General features: G+C 39.9%; 1 protein-coding gene across 2 annotated transcripts; it reads left to right on the forward strand.

Moving 5' to 3' along the window:
• Nucleotides 1-553: 553 nt before the first annotated feature.
• Nucleotides 554-21502, forward strand: cep76 (centrosomal protein 76). Of its 2 annotated transcripts, XM_035163502.2 has the most exons (13): nt 554-832; nt 1946-2101; nt 2272-2356; nt 6363-6587; nt 6759-6944; nt 8401-8498; nt 8712-8840; nt 9132-9317; nt 16453-16619; nt 17329-17488; nt 17717-17890; nt 19801-20018; nt 21030-21501. In XM_035163502.2, the coding sequence occupies exons 1-13, from the start codon at nt 770-772 to the stop codon at nt 21166-21168; spliced, it is 1986 nt and encodes a 661-aa protein (XP_035019393.1). In that variant the 5' UTR covers nt 554-769; the 3' UTR covers nt 21169-21501. The 2 variants fall into 2 exon arrangements, with proteins under 2 accessions (XP_035019393.1, XP_035019394.1); XM_035163503.2 differs by lacking the exon at nt 1946-2101 and having other exon boundaries at nt 21030-21502.
• The last annotated feature ends 330 nt before the right edge of the window (nt 21503-21832 follow it).

The following is a 21832-nucleotide window of genomic DNA, read 5'->3' on the forward strand; positions in this document are numbered from 1 at the left end:
GAGCTAAATCAATGCAGTCAGACTGAAGGTCTCTCACTGTGGATTCCAGGAATTGATTCAATATTTCAAGAAGAGGCCTTGCTCATATTGACCACTTCAGTAATTTTATTTTCTTTTGTCTGCAGTGGTGTTTTTGGAGGAGGAAGTACCTGTTGTAGTTGTGTAGTCCACTAAAAGAAACAAGATTTATTTTTCTTGAATACTACAGAAATTATAACCATATAAACCGTATGTTTTAATTTAAGAAAGAGTAGAAAATAATTAATAGTATTAGGTTGATTTCAGATAAATACTGAAACAGGTACATTGATCTTATAGGCCTATTGATACAAACTACAAATTGTACTACAATAGGGTCCTGTATTGGTTGTCGCAGACGACACGTAGGTGGCTAAGACAACCCCTGAATAAAAAGGGCAAATCATTCTTATAAAATATATAAAGCAAAAATGAACACTCATATCACTATTGTGATATTCCTTATAGTGTATATTATTGTGTTCTAGGCCAGGTTTGTTCATGAATTTAACTTAATCGCAGACTGTAGTCAGGCATCGGGACCGCCATATTCACATTAGCTTTTCCGCCACAGTTTAAACTGACGGTCAGACGAGGGCTTGGCCTAGATACAGACAACAAATGTGTATACAAATATCAGATCGAGCTCAAAAAGGACAAACACGTTTGTTTGTTGTTCCTGATAGCTCCCTTCTGCTAACGTCGGTAGCCATTGGACTGTAAAGCTTGCCAGAGTTCGCCGTTAGCAGTGATGTCTCTGCCTCCAGAGAAAGTTTCCGAGCTGAAGCAAATCATTCACAACCATCTGCTCAAGGTGAGCAACGTTAGCTGTTATTTCCACTCATGTTAGTTATATTAAACATAAATGTCTGTTTACTCATTGTCCAATGTGCACACAGTGAGGTAGAACTACTAAAACAAGCCGGGGTATACTCATCATGGATATATGTTAGTATAACCTTTGTTGTTTTCACCACAGCAGCAAAGTACCACCAGTTTATGCTTAACTATACTTTCTGTGTCCTACTGATGACTTTTAAATGACCGGTGTGTTTGGCCTACACAGACTGTCCTCTGACATAGTGTCAGAGATCAGACTATCACCTATGTTAAATAAGATGCAATAGAGTGCCCTATTATTGTCCTGTATGTGAATTACAAAGCAATATTCAACTTATCCAGTTAGATTTTTCCCAGTAATTGGCTCATTATTGAGCAGCTATTTGTGTTTGTTTTAACAAAATTGTCTTTTAATGAATTTGTACAAAAACTAGTGCATTGCCTGTTCTAAACCTGCCTGTTTGGAAAGCGCATATCATGTGTCCAAATCGCACCAAACTTGGCACTGCACTTCTCTGGACCAGTTACAATACACATAACAAGTGTGAAGCTGATAAGTTGCACATTTTGCAAGATATGTGCTCCACATACAGACAGACAGAAATACATTTGTAGAATTAGTAGGTAGATTGAAATGATGATGATACCATTGATAGGATGATATTATCACACAACTTCAGGTTTAAGTATTTACCTGATGGTTTGAACTCATTGATACAGACCTATTTATGCAGTTATCTAAAATTGTGTTTCAAAATATTGTTGATGGGCAACTCATGCAGATTTTCGAGATATAAGAGCAATGCTACATTTTTCCCAATCACTCTCTCCAACACAGTGAAGATGGATGAGCATTAGGAACAAAACACACAAGTGGGGGGCAAAGATGTGGAAAGCCAAAGCTACATGATTAACTTTGAATGGTGAGGGTCAGGAGTCCATCTTAATCAGATGTCATTATAGCAGGTGATGATTATAAAGCCTGTATAGGTACAATGAAATGTCTCCTTGTGACCTTTGTTTAGGCAGCGTTAATGAGAAAGAGGTGTTAATTCTGTGTATTTTGTTTGTTTTTTTGGGTTATCAGAGTGGTATACGGGGGAAGATCCGAGAGGTGCTGGCTGAAAATGTGAGGGATGATCAAGGGCGATCACATCAATCTCTGTCTGAGGCCGATTTTTTAAGTGCTCTGCAGAACAGGGGTATCATAGATGATGTAATGAAGGACCTACACTTTAACCAGGTAGAATGACCGTTTGCCAGCAGCTTTGAATACTTGATGATTAGTGAGAGAAATACAATTATTTTCCAGATGTATGTCAAAAACTAATATTTGCTTATATTTTTGAATTTTTACTTTGATCACATGCTTACTGTTCTGCACTAACTGTTGTTCTGTCTGCTTTTTAATAGGAGGCACTCATGGATGCAAAAAAAGGATCTCCTCCCAAGCGTGCTCCTGACTTTGTTGACAAAGAAATCACTCAGCTGAAGAAATGTAAAAAACATAATTTACCAAACGCAAGTAAACCAACAGCAAACAAGCAAAAATACTTGTAAAGAGTTAGATGGTTATGCAGCGAAGACTTTATTCTTGGAGCTGAGCTTTTGGCACTTATAATAATAATAAACGTTTTTTATATAGCACTTTTTAAAAACAGTTAACAAAGTGCTTTGACAACAAAGCAAGAAGAGTAAATTAAGACTTGAACACGTAATATAGATTAAAATAAGTGAACAAATAAAATAAAAGGTGAAAAGAAAATTATAATATCACAGTATCACATGAAAGCAAGTCTATAAAAGTGGGTTTTAAGAAGTGATTTAAAAGAAGTCACTGACTCTGCAAGCCTTATCTCCTCAGGTAGGCCGTTCCAAAGCCGAGGGGCCCTGATGGCAAAAGCACGGTCACCTTTGGTTTTCAACCTCGACTTTGGAACAGCGAACAGGGCTCCACCTGAGGATCTAAGGCTGCGTGCAGGCACATAAGGGGTCAGTAATTCTGTGATGTAGCTTGGGGCCAGACCCTGGCATGCTTCAAAAGTGATCAGTAAAATCTTAAAATCAATTCTAAAACGGCCAGGGAGCCAATGAAGAGAAGCAAGGGTCGGGGTGATGTGATGTTGCCTTTTAAGACCAGTGAGAAGCTGGGCTGCTGCGTTCTGACTACTTTTTTAATTTGTGGATCGAAAGTGAATGATTAGTCAAACAGAACTCCTAGGTTTCTGCCAACGGGCTTTATATTGATTGACCAGGTACCAAGGCTGCATTCAATCTGAGTGATGGGGTTAGGGCGATTGAATAATATTATTTCTGACTTTGAGTTGTTGAGTTGCGAATAGTTTAGTGCCATCCAACTGTGGATATCATTTAGACAGTCTAACAAAGCAGCTAGGCTTTCAGGGTCATCAGGTCTCAGCGGAAGGTAAATCTGTGTGTCATCTGCATAGCAGTGGAAGGAGACTTGTGGCATTGGATGATTTGGCCAAGAGGAAGCATATAAATAGAAAATAAAATTGGGCCTCAAATTGAACCTTGTTGTACACCACAGGTAACATTCATTATAGAGGATGTGTAATTACCTATGGGAACCGGGCAGGTTCTTTCTAAAAGGTAAGAATCAAACCAACTAAGTGCAGTATCCTTGATGCCAAGCCAGGTTTTAAGATGGTCAATGAAAATGGCCTGATCTACAGTGTCAAAGGCTGCACTTAGGTCTAGGAGGATTAGAATTGTGCTCTGTCCTCTGTCAGCTGCTAAAAGAAGGTCATTGGTTACTTGGAGGAGGACAGTTTCTGTACTGTGTAATCCTCTAAAACCTGATCTAAATTTCTCAAAGATGTTATTATGACACATAAAAGATCGAAGTCGGGTTGTAACCACTTTTTCTAAAACTTTTGATAAAAATGGAAGTTTAGAGATCGGCCTAAAATTGTTAAGAACAGAGGGAACAAGGTTAGGTTTCTTAGAGGTTGGACCACAGCATGTTTACAACTGGAAGGGAAGATTCCAGCAGCAGGACTGCTCGATACATAGTATTTCTCCTCAGACACTTGACCATTAATGACATTAATCCACCAATTCACTGACCTTCAGTTATACTTCAAAATGTTTACCCTAATCAATGCTGCTAAAACCTTTATCTTGATGTTCTCCTTTACACTTGACATCCATTGCACTTCTGTCCGTCCTGGGAGAGGGATCCCTCACATGTGGCTCTCTCTGAGGTTTCTACGTTCTTTTTTTTCCCTGTTAAAAGGGTTTTTAAGTAGTTTTTCCTTACTCTTGTTGAGGGTTAAGGGCAGAGGATGTCACACCATGTTAAAGCCCTATGAGACAAATTGTGATTTGTGAATATGGGCTATACAAATAAAATTTGATTGATTGATTGATTGATTCCCTCTGTTAGGGATCTATTAAGAATCATTAAAATACTGGAACCAACTGTGTTGATAACCTCTTTGGTGGGAATGATATCAAGGCTACATGTAGTTGGTTTCATGTGGGTTATGATTTGTGACACAGGTTCAAATTTGCAAAAATAGTTATGAATGTCCCTCTTGGCATTAAAAATGGAGTAAGGAGGAATGATTTGTTTCCTAATGTACTTACATGCCCTTTTCAGAGCTTAAAGAACAGAACAAATGACATCCTATTTTAAAGCTAAATTAAAAGTTCCAATATTGGTGCACATCAATACAACAACAATTATGGTTGCAAAGGGGCGGAAAATTTCCGTAAAATTTCCGGAAACTTTCCATGGGAAGTTAAGCTCGGGAATTTGGGAAATTTTGACACTTTTTTTGCTAAAGTTAGCCTATAACAGGGAACTTAAATGTAGTTGAAAACAAGACTAGGCAAGCCTAGCTCAACTGGACCCTGGATGCAGCTAGTTGGGAACATTGACTCCCAGAAAGGTAAACCTATGACTTTGGGTTTTTTTTAACGTCTTTGTCATTACCTAGCATATTGATTACTTGTTACACTGAAGCCATTTTCATTTTAATACCAAGTTTATTTGTATACAGTAGGCTAACTTTTTACAGCAGTGAGAGTAGGATGTATGTATGTCCACACAAAGGTACACCATCACCTCGATTACTCGCGGCTGTTGGGGTCCATCAAAAAAGCGCGAGTTGGGCGACTTATCGAAAATACAAGTAATTACCGCAAATTAAAGGCTGAGCAATAAAAATGTCATTCAAAACTCTATTTTAAAGATGTATGGAATGCAGCACACGCTGTGTTTCTTTGCAAAGGATGTAGCTAGCTATTGTAAACCAAATTGACAGAATGAATGGATTTGTGTTTTATTTTTCTCTCAACCCGACATGATCAAATGCGTCAAATGAAAGTCCGAAGTCCTCTTGTTCGAGAAAGCAGGCTGTATCCATTATCGATTGACAACGCAGACAGGTGACTGTATTTATAGTCCACAGGAACAAAATTGTCTTGCTGGCAAGTGGCTAACATCAGCAATTCTAGATCTTGCAGCATGATCTTGGTTAAAACAACCCGATTTAATGCAAATTCAGTTGAATTTCAACCCTGCACTGTGCATTCCTCCATCACAGCACATCGCAGCAAAACGCTTGACTAAATGCTTTCATTTTACATTTAGAATGGGACTTTTTGGGGGTCATAGGGAATACATTTATTTTATTCAACATTCATGTTTTTTGTTGTTCAATGAAAGAATCCATTAAAGTTCTACTCACAAATGGATTAAGGAAAAAATTGAATTTAAAAAATTTGTATTAGAAATGTTTGCATGCATGTCTGCTTATGACAAAACAAAATGTTTATATGTATGTCTGTATATGACAAGGTAAATACAGTTAGTATAAATTACCCCAATATATACAGTTTATTCCCGTTAATTCCCGTATATTTCTGTTAATTCCCATGGAAAGTTTCCAACTTTGAATATTCCTGGAATTTTGCAACCCTACTAACAATACTGTACATTATGACGGTAGAAATTCAGAATATCCAATCAGGGATTTTGTGACAAAAAAATCATCATGCAAAATATAAATGAGAGGAATAATTAGCCAAACATCAAAAAGGCCATGGCTAACACAGATTTTATAAATGTTTAAACAGAGAAAAACCGGGATACTAAAGTAAATTATGACTAAGTAGTGTCAACTGTATCTATCTCATATGATATGCAGTATTTATCTATTGACCTTTTTTTTTAAATGTTGGGTTTTGCTGTTTAACTTATTACAATAAGTTTAACTTTTTCTTTGATCCAATGGTTTCTCCGTTGGAAATCTATCTTTGATTATAGCTTTTACTGCATAGAAATTAATCAGCTGTGTTGTAACATTTAACATAATGTTCCTGCCGCTTTCAAAGTAATTCTTGTTCCCTGTATGTACGATTATTAAGACATCTTGTACAGCTGAGCACTGCTCCCTACAGTTTTGAGTGTGTTAGTTACAAAATATCATTGTTAACGTGGACACTGAGGGATGACATTCTTTTCTTTCTCTAAGCCAATATCGATCCATCAAGGCGTTACCTGTATCTGCAAGTACTTGGTGGTAAGGCCTTTCTGGAGCACCTCCAGGAGCCTGAGCCTTTACCAGGTCAAGTGTGTTCGACATTCACACTCTACGTGCACTTCCGCAACCAGAGGTTTCACTCAAAGCCAGTGCCCTGTGCCTGTGAACCCAACCTCGAGGAGGGCTTACTCTTCGAGATTCATAGAGATGGAATAGGTACTCGTCATTCAGGTTCATGTTTGCACACTGTTGCATCATGTTGCTTCAAATATTATCTGGACTGTGTTTTTAACTTTTCCCACATTTATTTGACATGAAATATTTTGAAAATGTCACAGACTACTGCTTTAAACCCACTTATGCATATCATTGCTTTTGATGCTGCAGGAGAAAGCAATAAAATGGCAGATGCAACTGCCTTGCTGTCAGTGAGTGACCCGGTTCACTTGGTGCTGATCAAAACAGACACTTCCAGTGAGACAACGCTGGTCTCATCCTACTTCCTGGACTGGAGGATAGTCCTCGGCGCACCCAGTCGAAAGACCTGCTTTGCTGTAGAGCTGATGGGAGTTGGTGAGGAAAAATTCTTCTTCTGCAGTGAACATATATGCAAAAATTTATTCATTTTTCTAGGGCATCATATCTATAGCTAAGAGCTAAGAATAATGAAGTGTCCAGCACACATGGACAAATAAGACATAAAAAATACAATAGCAATAGTAAAATAACATTTAATCGAAATTAAAACTCCTTACATTTAACATTTTATTTGAAACAAAAAAAAGTCTGTCTCCTCCCTCAAAATGGGTCCGGTTCTTGGTGTAGCACTTCATTTCTTATACAATAAACCAAAAACCTAAATGGACTTAACCTAAATGTGAAGTGATAACAAAGAAAACCCTTTCCTCTTCAGGGAGACCATTTAATTTCACATATTTGACTGCTAATGATTGTGTATCTGAATGTAGCTCTTTACACACTGGTATCATGCACCTATAAAATCACTGTAATAAAAAGCAACCGGCTGTTGATGTACTGTTTTGCAATATTGGTTTAAAAAATGAAAAGATTCTAAAGTCATCTTCCAAGGGAACAGCTTGCATCATCTGATGCAGGTTATTTCAAATCATCACTCAACGTTTGTGTACACTGAGGAGTCTAAGGAATCTATCCGATAACTACGACTTAAAACAGCCTAATGCGGTTCCTTTAATTCCTACATGTTGATCTAGTCTCTGTAACAGAATCTCAGGCATTTTATGAAGAGGTTTTAAGTACTGCTACCTTAAAAGCCTGCGGTACATAGCCGGTTGATATAGATATATTAGTCTGATTTAATATAGAACTGTTGATAAGAGATTAAAAACTTCCTTAAAACGTCTAGTTGGGATAGAGTCTAATAGAGAAGTTGATGGCTTAGAGAATAGTTAAGCCAGCTCAAATATTTATTTCGATAATTCTTTTTAAGAATTCAAATTTTTTTCACACATCTCTTGTGTCCATTGAGAAACCATACAAAGACTTATATGTCCCTATATGTACCTGATTCTGTCGGTTTTAACTTGTTGAGTTGTAAAACATTTGTCTCCAACCTATCTGGCTGATGCCCCCTTCAAATACAGCAGTGTCTGCTTTCAACCACTCCTCACATGCTGCATACTCTATGTCTGTCAGTAGTTCAAACAAAAGCCGCTGTTTTGCCCTCTAAACTCCTTCATTGAATAATGTTAGAGGCCAGAAGATGCAATATTCTGCAGTATTTTATAAGCAGCTAGAATCAGAAAAAATCAATTATTCAATCATTTAAAATTAGAGGAGGAAAGACTTTATCTTTCACTTCTTGTGACCCCATGGAGGGGTGCTATCCCCCAGGCTGGGAACCACTGCTGTAAATACTTTGTATTAGCTGCTAGATAATAAGTTGATATGCTTGCTATATACGATTTCTTTTGTGTGTGTGTGTGTGTGTGTGTGTGTGTGTGTGTGTGTGCGTGTGCGTGTGCGTGTGTGCGTGTCTCTCTCTCACCAGGCAGTGAATCTAAAGTCCCAGCTGGTGTTCTGACAGTCAGTCTGGAGCTCTACCCTCCTCTCACAGAGACTCTGAGCACTGATATCATCAGCACACAGGTCAGCACACTGGAGTCTCTCTATATCTGTGACTGTTTATTCATCAGGTTTTAGCAGTTACAGGAAAAACTCATCAGCCACTCAAAGCGAATGAATACAACTGAATGCCTTTTGTGATCAATATTGCTGAGATTGGATATAAAGACTGAATAGTAAAATAAACATCAAAGCTCTATATTTAATGCATCATGTCACTGTGTTTTTCTCCTTCAGCAATCCCTGGAAAGAAAGAGGACAGCAGAGAAGGAGAGACTCTTCCTGGTTTATGCCAAACAGTGGTGGAGGGAGTTCCTTGAGATACGACCGTCGCACCAATCCAAAATGGTCAAGATATTTGCGCAGGTTCGTCTCAGTCACATGTTCGGCTCAAATTAATAATTTAAAATTCTTCTGCATATTACATAATTGCTAAAGTTTTAGGACATGTACATGTTATGTATGTCCACACTTATGAGGGAGTTTCTAAAACACAACAAAATTTTAGTTGCAGTTTTCAACTGATACACAGGTGTATGCTACAGGTTTGGGGCAAAACTAACCAGTTTAGGGATTATTAAATCTGGAACCCCTCACATTTATATTTGGCTCCATGCTGTCCCATGACCTCTGGTTTTGTGTCTGTGAATTATGCAGGATGAAAATGGCGTCAACCAGCCAGTGTGTTCCTATGTGCGTGTCCTCCGGGTGGGCCGGCTGCTGGAGAGTCCTCGACAGGCAGCCCGTTTCGTCAGCCTGCTGGCCCACGAGAAGGCTCCTGTGGTGGGAGGGGGCGGGCAGGAGCAATGGTGCACATTAATGGCTTTCCTATGCAGAGGGAAGGTAAGGAGGAACATGTTCCATTAGTTCTAGAAATAAATCTTAAGAATATACACTACCGTTCAAAAGTTTGGGGTCACCCAGACAATTTCGTGTTTTCCATGAAAACTCACACTTTTATTTATCAAATGAGTTGCAAAATGAATAGAAAATATAGTCAAGACATTGACAAGGTTAGAAATAATGATTTTTATTTGAAATATTAATTTTGTTCTTCAAACTTTGCTTTCGTCAAAGAATGCTCCATTTGCAGCAATTACAGCATTGCAGACCTTTGGCATTCTAGCTGTTAATTTGTTGAGGTAATCTGTAGAAATGTCACCCCACGCTTCCTGAAGCACCTCCCACAAGTTGGATTGGCTTGATGGGCACTTCTTGCGTACCATACGGTCAAGCTGTTCCCACAACAGCTCAATGGGGTTGAGATCTGGTGACTGTGCTGGCCACTCCATTACAGACAGCATACCAGCTGCCTGCTTCTTCCCTAAATAGTTCTTGCATAATTTGGATGTGTGCTTTGGGTCATTGTCCTGTTGTAGGAGGAAATTGGCTCCAATCAAGCGCTGTCCACAGGGTATGGCATGGCGTTGCAAAATGGAGTGATAGCCTTCCTTATTTAAAATCCCTTTTACCTTGTACAAATCTCCCACTTTACCAGCACCAAAGCAGCCCCAGACCATCACATTACCTCCACCATGCTTGACAGATGGCGTCAGGCACTCGTCCAGCATCTTTTCACCTGTTCTGCGTCTCACAAATGTTCTTCTGTGTGATCCAAACACCTCAAACTTTGATTCGTCTGTCCATAACACTTTTTTCCAATCTTCCTCTGTCCAATGTCTGTGTTCTTTTGCCCATATCAATCTTTTCTTTTTATTGGCCAGTCTCAAATATGGCTTTTTCTTTGCCACTCTGCCTAGAAGGCCAGCATCCCGGAGTCGCCTCTTCACTGTAGACGTTGACACTGGCGTTTTGCGGGTACCATTTAAAGAAGCTGCCAGTTGAGGACCTGTGAGGCGTCTATTTCTCAAACTAGAGACTCTAATATACTTGTCTTCTTGCTGAGTTGTGCACCGGGGCCTCCCACTTCTCTTTCTACTCTGGTTAGAGCCCGTTTGTGCTGTTCTCTGAAGGGAGTAGTACACACCGTTGTAGGAATAGCCTTCATTTCTAAGAACAAGATTAGACTGGCGAGTGTCACATGAAAGTTCTCTTTTTCTGGCCATTTTGAGAGTATAATCGAACCCACAAATGTGATGCTCCAGATACTCAACTAGCTCAAAGGAAGGCCAGTTTTATAGCTTCTCTCACCAGCAAAACAGTTTTCAGCTGTGCTAACATAATTGCACAAGGGTTTTCAAGGGTTTTCTAATCATCCATTAGTCTTCTAAGGCGATTAGCAAACACAATGTACCATTAGAACACTGGAGTGATAGTTGCTGGAAATGGGCCTCTATACACCTATGGAGATATTTCATTAAAAACCAGACGTTTCCACCTAGAATAGTCATTTACCACATTAACAATGTATAGAGTGTATTTCTGATTAATTTAATGTTATCTTCATTGAAAAAAACAGTGCTTTTCTTTGAAAAATAAGGAAATTTCTAAGTGACCCCAAACTTTTGAACGGTAGTGTATATACAGTATATAAATAATATATAGAATATCACTCAACTGGCTAAGTCCCTGAATGTAATAAATCCACAGTCAAGTTCATTTTACTAGTTTATTTACACAATAAACATGAATCTCATATATGAAAGTAATTGGAAGGTAACAGAAATGTTGTGCATTTGCATTAGGGAGAGAGTCCACAAAACTCAGGGGGTAAACTTTGTTAGAGCAGAATCCAATACAATTGAAGTCAATGGTTAGTCCTTCTTGAGACGTAATAAAACAACAGAAAAAAAATAACATGCCTCCATACTGCTCTTGTGGTGTCATGCGCGTGTCCAGAAGCCCTGATATTCATATTCGACTCGAAACGGCGTCATTTACCATGTTTTTAGTGTAAATGTCTGCTGATATCTTCTGACGAGGTGCATTCAGGGACCGTCGGAAATGCCAACATCCACTAGCTTAGCCACTTCTGGTGGACTTTAGACTTAAAACTTGTGTAAATTACCTGGTTTCGAGTCGAATATGAATGTCGGGGCTTCAGGACACTTGGATGACCCCACACGAGCAGTATGGAGGCATGTTATGGCTTTTCTGTTTTAACTTCAAAAGTGTTTTGTGTACTCAAACACTTTACCCTCCCCCCACCACCACCACCTGAACCCTGTATCCTGTACAACACCAAGTAGCCCACTCTGGCAGAAGTCAGGAATACAATCAGATCAGCGCGGATCAGCTCAACTCCAGGGACAAGTGGAGTACCATTTAAGGTATATAAACACTGTCCAAGATTCCTGGAGAGACTGTGGTGACTCATCAGGACAGTATGGCGTAAGGGAAAAATAGCCAAGCATTGGAGACATGTAGAAGGAGTCTTAATACCAAAGGAGGAGAACGCAAGCAACGTCACTCAATTCCACACCATCTCCCTGCTCAGTGTGGAATGCAAGGTATTTTTCAAGATACTTGCAAACCGCCTGACAGAGTACCTTCTGGGGATCTCCTATAGTGACACTGCAGTGCAGAAGGGAGGAGTCCCAGGCATGCCAGGCTGTATAGAACACACAGGAGTGGTCACTCAGCTGATCCGCGTGGCAAGAGAGAACAGAGGAGACCTAGCCGTTGTTTGGTCAGATCTCGCCATTGCCTAAGGATCCATTCCACATAAGCCGGTGGCAACAGCCCTGACCAAACATCATGTCCCAGAGAGGATCACAAATCTCATACTGGACTATTATTAACAGTTACCTCTGGGACAACCACATCGTAATGGCATCATCGAGAGGAGTGGTCGCCAACCCGTCGATTGCGATCGACATATCGATCTCAACAGTGTCCATAGGATGTTGATCCCCGCTCTGGACTCACTGGCTGCGTTCAGCTGTTATAATTGTTTATTTGAGTACACAGGACTAATTTTATACAAGGAAATAGTCATATTTATGGCCATATTCAAGGCAAAGCCTATGTAAAAACATTGTACTGCAGTAGCAGCTCCTCTGCCGAACATATTGTTGAACTGAGAAGCTAAATATTTAGCATTGAACAGAAGTTGTAAATATGAATTTATATTAATGTGAATATTGTGCATTGAATACATTTTGTATATCTGAATTGATATTACTATATTACTGCCTCTCTTTGGGTATATTTATGCTCGTACATTGAGCCTTTAACAGAAATTGCAAAAATAATAAATATGTGTGGGTTTTTTGGAAGATATCAGAGTGGTAGATCTCAGCTTATGTTTAGAATTAAAAAGTGATCTTGGGCTCAAAAAGGTTGGTGACCACTGGTCTTGAGAAAGGCATAATCACTGGTTGTACCATATCAGTATCCCTGTTTGCCTTGGCAATGAACATGCTGATGAAGTCATCAGAAGTGGATGTAAAGGACCGCTGTCTAGGTTGGACATCCTTCAACCCCCAATTAGAGCTATCATGGATGACTTGACGTTCACAACAACATCAGTGCCAGGATGCCGATGGTTCCTCCAAGGACTGGAGAAGGTCATTACTTGGGCTAGGATGAGCTTCAAGCCAGCCAAATCCAGAACCTTGGTTCTGAGAAAGGGAAGAGTATGTAATAAGTAGCGCTTCTCTTTAGGAGGTGTCCAGATTCCATCAGCTTCTGAGAAGCCTGTGAAGAGCCTCGGCAAGATCTTTGACTCCTCCCTGAGAGACACAGTTGCAGTCCAGTCAGCCTGTATAGAACTGAAAACCTGGCTCTATGGATCTATCAGCATGGTATCTTGCAGAGACTCCGGCCGCTGCTGATATACAAAGCCCCAGTGACTATTGTTGAGGGATTGGAACTTATCATCAGCAAGTGCCTGGGTAGGTGGCTTGGCCTGCCAAAGAGCCGAAACAGCATTGCCCTTTACTGGCACACCAAAAAGTTGCAGCATCCTTTCACCAGCATAACTGAGGAATCCAAGGTCTACAAATTCAGAGAGATACTCCTCTAGAGAGACTCAGCTGACAACAGAGTCTCCTCGGCAGGTATCTCAGTCAGAACTGGGAGAAAGTGGAGGGCGCAGGAGGCAGCAGGACGAGCCAGGCTTGGCTGCCTTAGTAGACCTTGGTAAGACAAAGCCAAGGGGAGAGAGAAACATCGGCTGATCCAGGGGGAGATCCGTGCAGAGGAGGAGCACTGCAGCAGGACCGTGGCAATGCGCAAACAGGGAGTTTGGATGAACCGGGAACATACAGCTGTCCATAAGATCACCTGGACGGAGCTTTTGATATATTGGAAATATCTCGAACTGTCTGAGGAGTGCAAAAGCCAAGGGTAGAAGGCCCGCTGTGAGCCCATCGAGGTGGGCTGCAGGGGCTTCGCGGGCCAGTGTCTGGACACTTAGTCTCCTGGGAATCCGAGGGTTGCAGGACAGAAGAGCCACCAAGAACATCACGGAAGCTGCAGAAAAAGCTTCAAATTGGCTGTGGATCAAGAGGGGCTAACCATGGCGCAGCCGGCGATTGATCACCCCCGGCTGGGTCGCCCAGGTGAGGGTGTATGATGATCAAAGACCCGAAACACCCTATGACCCTGGGTTCATCACTGATGATGTGTCCAAGTTGCACCAGCTGGTGTCTTAAACTTGTCTTAGATGTTTTTGACCATTCAGTTGCGATGTTTCAGAAAGTGTCGGCTGTATTATTATTGCTTATTGTAATTAACTATCTTGTCTGTGATGTGGTGTCTTTGAGTGAGTGCCAGGCAGTCATCCAAACCCTCCATTTGGCCTCTTTTTAATAGTCTTAATGTAAGTTTGAGTATAAACTTTCCTTTTTTCTGTCATTCTGAAAAACTTTTTGCAAAACCCCATGAATCTCCCGCCAGAAAGGATTCAATGATGCAGCAATATAGTAATCTGTTAAGCACGGGAGTGCAACCCCACCCAGCCAATTGTAAACTCTGGTATTTGATTCTTGGTTTATGTCCCTGCCAAATGTACCTCGAGATACGTTTATCCCACTCCTGAAATTGTTGGTCAGATAGATCTAGAGGAAGTCACTGGAAGAGATACAACAATCTTGGCAAAATAACCATTTTGACCGATTCAATATGAGATCCGAAATTAAGAAATGGTATTAGGTCCCACCTCCTTATGTCTTCCCCAATCTTTTTGTTCATGGGGAGGTAGTTAAGCGAGTTTTGTCAAGTTTTGTCAAGTATACTGGAATATTTACCCCCAAATATCCCATGGATTCAGCATCCCACTTCAAATTATACTTTTCCTTCACATTTATTGAGGGATTGTACTTAAAACTGAGGATTTGTGTTTTTAAAACATTCAGCTTATATCCAGAGAAGGATCCATATTGTTCCAAAAGTTTCTGATATTTTCTTGGGTTTGTCGTTCTTGAAGAAAACCTGTCTGATCAAGGCTAATAATTTGTGGCAACAATCCCTCAATTCTTTGGGCTAGTATATGGGTAAAGATCTTATAATCTTGGTTCAACACGCTAACCGGTCTAAAGTTACTGCATTCAGATTTATCCTTTACCTACTTTAGATTACCGCCTCCCTCCAGGAGGGGGGTATAGTGTACTCCTTAAGGACCCAGTTAAAGGTAGACTGCCACACAGGGACCAACGAACCCCCCATTACTTTGTACCATTCCGAAGGGAACCCGTCTGGTCCTGGGGCCTTATTTGATTTAAGATGTGCTATAGCTGAACTTATTTCTTTGACTGATGCATTTTCATCTCTTGACTTGATAGCGCGGAATTTCCCAGACCACCATGGGATAAACGTTTCCTGCGTCTTTTCTGTTAGCGGCTGGCAAGACAGACAAAACACAAGACTCACAAAGTGGCCCTTGTCAGCTCTGATTTATGAGTTTCATTCCAGGGGAAATTAATTTAGCCTCATCACTCCCCAACCTGTTCTGATTCTGCCATCCATATTAGCACTTCTGGGGAGCATTTATCATTCTGACTTGCCCGTAGCTTGAGCCAGCACATAGCAGCAGCAGCAGCAGCAGCAGCAGCAACCCCTTGCTCAACCCAGGCCTCTATACCAGAAAAGTCAAATGCAATTGCTTACTGTTATAGACAATTTGATATCTACAGAGCTTATTTCCTCTCCTGCAGACTTTTCTTGTGTGTTCAACACTTCTGTGAAAGGCAAATAGAGCAGTGAGAACAGGATATAGTAATTCTGTTTAGACGGATTGTTGTAGTGACATGATGAATTAGACAAGCAACAGTGAAGGAACCATTGAATCTGTTAAAATTTGTTAAATGTTAGAATATGCAGTAATTCAACTTTGTGTTGTCAACTTGTCACAGTGTAAATAAGGAATTTGGCCTGGAACTGAGACTACACCTAAAGTTCAATATTAGTAAAGTATTTTCAGAACAAAGCTGTAATATCTTTAGAACAAGGTGATAATATAAAGAATAATTACATTGTAGAATAACTTTTTACTATTTTAGAAAAACATGTTGTGATAGGTAAAGTTGTAATAAGTTGCAAGTCATAATATTTCTCAGAAAAGTTGTAAAGTTTGAGAAAATGTTGTATTGTTTTAGAAGAAAAGTTGTCAAAAATACTTCAAGATAATAATCATAATAACTCAGAATAAAAGTCTTTATCTTTTCAAGATAAAACCAAATAGATAAAGATAAGATAAAAACTTGTAATATTTTGATAATAAGGTGAGATGCATAACAAAATAATCTAAACTTGTACAAGCCTTCAGAACTTTCAACAGGAACTCATTGTTCCAGAGTGAATGGAGCAGGCCAATAGCTTTAAGAGGTTTCAGCAGGATTAAAAGAATCTGTTGCAAATTTGCAGCTTCAGAGCTGCAGAATCGAAAATGAAAGACAACAAAATGGTGTTACTCTCAAAGTGCAACTCTCAAGGCTAAAATGTAATAAATGAAGGTCAAGGACAGTTTCACTCTCTTGTTAAAGTTAATATGGTAATCATACAATTATCTGCAATTTGGTTTCCACATTTCCATCTCTGGAGAGGAGCTGAACCCATTGCTGTTTGTGCTCCTCAGGGGGATTGTGAAGACCACGCCACCCTGCTGTGCAGCCTCCTGCTGGGCTTTGGTTTGGATGCGTATGTGTGTGTAGGCACCAAAGCAAAGGGAGTGCCACACACCTGGGTCCTGACCCGCGGTACTGATGGGAGCATTACATTCTGGGAGAGCCTGACAGCACACAGGTCTCTTGTTGTTGTTGTTGTTGTTGTTGTTGTTGTTGTTGTTATTATTATTGTAAATAACTTAAGTCACGTGGAATGCGGCGCTCTAAAAGCATGTTGGACGCAAGCTGAAATGCAGTGTATTATAGATTTTGTGTGATGGATACTTATAAAATTGAAGGAGGAGAAAAGCCATATTTCATAAATAGATTTTGCGAGATATACTACTTTCCTGTGCTAAATCAGATGTGGCCTAAAAAATAACTTGTTTTTGTTTTTGCTTCAGTTTGCCTCTTTACACAGTTTGTGTCTTTGTCAGCAGGATATCTCTGAAATTGTTGGCCAGGCTTTGGGTCAAAGAAAAACTTTTAGTTCTTATCCACTTCTGGGATTTTGTTAATCAGATGTTGTGTTTTAGCTTTAACCCTGGAATTTAAGACCTGATTTCAAATCGGTCTGTCAGATGAGTATGGCAAGTTATAGTAGTATGTTTTCTTCATAGTTCTATTTTTATTTAACTATTTAAATGGTAAATGGTGTGTATTTATATAGCGCTTTTTTATTCTTGGTGACCACTCAAAGCGCTTTACAGTACAGTTTTATTTTATTTTATATTTATATTTATACAGCATAACTCTGAAGAGATACATTTGAAATTGTGCATAGTGTGCTATTTTATTTTTTCCAATAATTTTGTGGGTTTGTAATTGGACTAAGTATGTGTGGTCAGATACCTCCATCAGGCCATTGACCCAGAAGCTCCACCTCTGGCCCCCCAGCCCAAACCCTCATCCCCCTACCGCACTGTGGGTTGTGTCTTCAACCACCAGAACTTCCTGGCCAACTGCCAGCCATCTGATGCTGTAGAGCTTTGTGTCTTTGACTTCCAGGTAGGAGCGTGGTGTCCCTTACATTTACTGTGATCCATCTCTCAGATTACATAATTTTTACATGTATATCATGGTCTTTTACACCACAATACTGCACTTTTGATTTGTTTGTTGGTATTGTGTAGTGTTTGTTGAAATTAATTTGTAATGAAAATCTTAATTCATGCAGCATCAAACTCTCCATAGATCTAATCCATCGCTTCCTTTTCCCTCCTTTTTTCCCTTTAGAATCAATCTTGTTGGAAGGCGATGAGTGAAGATGCTCTGAAGTCTGTCTGTGACCCAGGCTCAGTCACCTCTCTGCCCCTTCAGCCTTCGCTCTGTGCCTCATCTCTGGATCCTGCTTCATCTAGCAACCAGTTGGAGTTTGAGATGCGCTACCTGGTTTCGGAGCACAGGAAGGTAAAACATGCTGCTGGATGGCAACACTATAAGATGATTTCTAACTCACCTTGGGCCTGTACTATAAAGCAGGATTTATTTATTCGGGTAACTTCAGGTTTAGTTTAGGGTTTTCAGTCCTACGAAGCTTGTTAACTTCTTATAGGGGTAAATCACCATGGTAACTTATGCTGAACTGCTAACCTGCTCTGGAGCTGGTTAAGTTGGAGGTAAGAGATTAACCAGTATAAAATCTCTGCCCCCTAACCAATCAATTCATTTGAAACATGACATCACCGTAGGATCCCGTGGAGCAATAAAAAAAAGGATCCCATGGAGCCTCGTGCGCGGCTTGTTAGAGGGTCTCTGAGGAGGACAAGGGTCTTCAAAGACAATGAGTATCTTTATGAAAGATATAGATTCTCATCGGAGGGAATGATAAACCTTTGTCAGCTGCTGGAGCTGAACATAACCAACCTGACACGTAGGAGAAATGTGCTCACAGTACCACAGACTGTCTGCATTGATCTACGTTTCTCTACTTGTTGAAGTTACTTATATTTATGTAGTGGGTGTGTTAGCGGCAGGATAACCAAACATAGTGTCATGCCCCAGCTCCCAGGTCATGACAAATACGGAGATGGACACAATGGATGACGGTAGTTTAAAGTATTTATTATAAATTAAACAACCAATAAGTAACGATAAATGTGGAGTATGTACATCAGTAATGTGGATGTGAGTGTGGGAGCATAGTGAAGTGTAAGGTGCTGTGGAGCTAAAGCATAACAGAAGTCAAACAAAAGCAAAGCGTGCAAACGCTGGCCAGGATAAGTCCAATTGAGACAGAGCGAGCGCAAAGCCGGCTGGGCTTTTATCCTATTGGAGCGCTCTGCCAAGGTGTTCTGAATAGGCTGGCTGTCACCACTGCGCTCCTCTGTTACCTTCAAGGACACATACGAAAACACAGAAACTGTCCACCACACCAACAGTCAGGCAGGGCCATCACAATAGTTGTATACTTTTATCCTTCTTTTAAGTAGGTTTATCCTATGAAATAAATATTTACTTGGAATGGGGGATAGATAGTTTACAGATTTACCTTGTGACAGCCCCCATCCCTCCCTCCCCTCTCTTGGAGACTTGAACAGTCAGCCCTCACCAAAATGACACTACACTGTTGTGCGGTGCACACTCTCCTTAAAGTAGTTCCATATGTTTTATTGACTAGTAATTTTAAATGTTTCCACCACAGTGTGTCTTCAGAGACAGTGCAGACAGTGTGTGTCAAACAAAAGCTTGTTATAGAGGCTACATCATGTGATTAAGTTAAACATTTCATCTCTTATCCAAGAGGCTTCTTAAATTCAGTTCCACAGGTCTTGTTAGTAAAGAACAGATTCATATCTCGTTATTATGTCGTGATCGCATAATATATTTTTTTCTCAAATGGCTCCGTAACCTACACATTCTTTCACATTAAGATGTTTTACCAGCTGTCCTTCCTGCATTTAGCAGCTGTTACTGTGTTTCTTTTAATCTGGATAATGTGTTTGTACTCCTTGTCCATGTCTGTGATTGTTCATACGCTGTAAACCCTGCCCCTTTCATGTGCACGCGGTAAGATCTTGATGACGCAAACATGGGTTTACTTAACGAGTTAATAACCAGCTTTGTGTGACCGCTTAGCCTGACTGCCATTGTTAGATTAAGTTCACCCGGATATCGGAAAGATATCCTGGGTATGTTGAACTTGCTTCGTAGTATAGGCTACAGGCCCCGGGTCTTTTGTTATTGATTTGATAGACCAAGAGAGGCTTAAGTTGTATATTGTATGTTAAAGATCCACTGTTTAGTTACATGTTAGGAGATTTATCCTGACATGCAATGCAATAAGCTGACGATGGGCTCTGTGGTGCTCCCTCCCTTAGGACCTGGAGCTGGCAACAGTGTGGGATGATCACCTGTCCTACCTGCTCTCCTCTGCTTTATCAGCCTATGAGCTGGAGCGCTGCACTGGTGTGTCTTGTGGCAATGAGGAGTTCCAGGATGCAGTGAGGAGGGCAGTGCCAGATGGACACACCTTCAAAGGCTTCCCCATACACTTCCTGCACCGCAGTGCTCGTAGAGCCTTTGCTACTTGTCTCAGGTAAGATACATTTCTGAATATACTATAGATAGCAGTGTGTATGTGCATGGAAAATGCTTTGACCAGTTAAAGGGATTAAACTTCATGTTGGCAGCCATGTGGTCTGTTTGAGTGTACTTTAAGTACCTCGGCAGTGTTCTGTAAATAAAATCCCAAAATATATTCATTGCAACTTCAAGTTTGTGCATTTTGTGGTATTCTAGTTGGATGATTGCAAGAGCAGACACAACTCTAAAGTTCCTCAAAACATGCACTGAACAGTTTTAATAGTATGACTGTCAAAGTGCAGTGACTTTGTCTGAAACCAGCCTTTGAATCTGCTGTAGATGGCACGAGAGAGGAATAATGGGCCTCATTCACAAGCACTGCGTACACACACATCTGTGCTTAAACGTTTGACGCACAAATCTGGTATTCATCAATATATTTTTACCTAAATTTGTTCGCATAGGACAATCAAATTTAGAACTTCCTCAGACCATGCGTACACACAAATGAAGGCCCGGCTGCCCTAGAAAATGTAAACACACACCCTTTTAACTGAATGCATAATATGTTAAAACTGTAAAAAGCCTTTAATAGACAACAATAATTATATTTACTAATGTATTGACCAAATCTATTAAATTAGAATGCCCTTTAAGAGAGTTTGTGTTAATAGAGACATAAAGCAACAGTACATAAATGCATGCACACATGTCCACTTTCTTTTGCAAATTCAACCAGAATTCAATACAATGCTCACTCGTGTCTTGGCTGCTGACAAATTACACACGAGTAACATCATAGACTGAAATCTGTCTCAAAAGTGACACCATCGTCTTTATCATGTGTAAGTATATTGTCTGTGAATCAACCTGGAAGGGTCCATGAACACAGCCTTTAAGCTGGTGATCTAGGCAAAAGAATCGCCTGTACTTATATTTAATGCTATCTATTTATTTGTTATTATTTAATAAAACAATCTTTGTACTACCTCATATTTCTTGTCTCTTGTCACTTTCTGTGCAGGTCTCCGTTCTGTCAGGAAATAGTTAGTTGCCGTGGCGACCATGTGCGGCTGGCAGTACGAGTTCGGGTGTTTGTGTATCCAGAGAATGTTTGTGCAGTGTGGCTCATGTTTGCATGTAAATATCGTTCTGTACTCTAAACTACTGAAAGATGTTTTTTAAAAAACTACCAGTTTGTGTAGTACATTGGCCCCAGACAAAACTTTCTAACTTCATGACGACACAACAGGTTTCTGTTTCATAGAGACAAACTTGTTTATGCACATTGCATTAAAACATCTGCATCCATGAAAAAACTAAATTAAATGAAGTTGTACTCAGTGATAAAGACATTTACAGAGATGTTTGTGACTGTTATCTCTACTCTGGTGCTTTGGCCTTTATTTTGCTGACTTTTATGCACTGAATTGTATGTATTCATATATCTATTTTTGAAAATAAATGCAATTTAAAAAAAATATATATATATATATATTACTGTGTACTTAAAAGACATTTTCGAGTTGGTGACATCTATTCTTTTTTGCTATCATGAATATTTACAGGATTTCTTTCAAGAGTCTTTCAATTTTAGAACTTGATCGAAATAATTCTAGAAAATCCAGTGATTATTATATATGAATTATTTTTACCTTTCAAAAAGCAAAACTCAAAACACTGCCATGAAATCAATAGCATACCTTAAAGTATTGCACAGTAATCTAAATGCCATGTACAAAGTAAGGTAGAAGATGAAGCAAAAGGTTTATTACATCACAGTTTTTATCAATTATCATTGTCATCACCATAATTAAGTGGTCATGA

The sequence above is a fragment of the Hippoglossus stenolepis genome, chromosome 8, assembly GCF_022539355.2.
Source record: "Hippoglossus stenolepis isolate QCI-W04-F060 chromosome 8, HSTE1.2, whole genome shotgun sequence".
NCBI classification, from domain to species: domain Eukaryota; kingdom Metazoa; phylum Chordata; class Actinopteri; order Pleuronectiformes; family Pleuronectidae; genus Hippoglossus; species Hippoglossus stenolepis.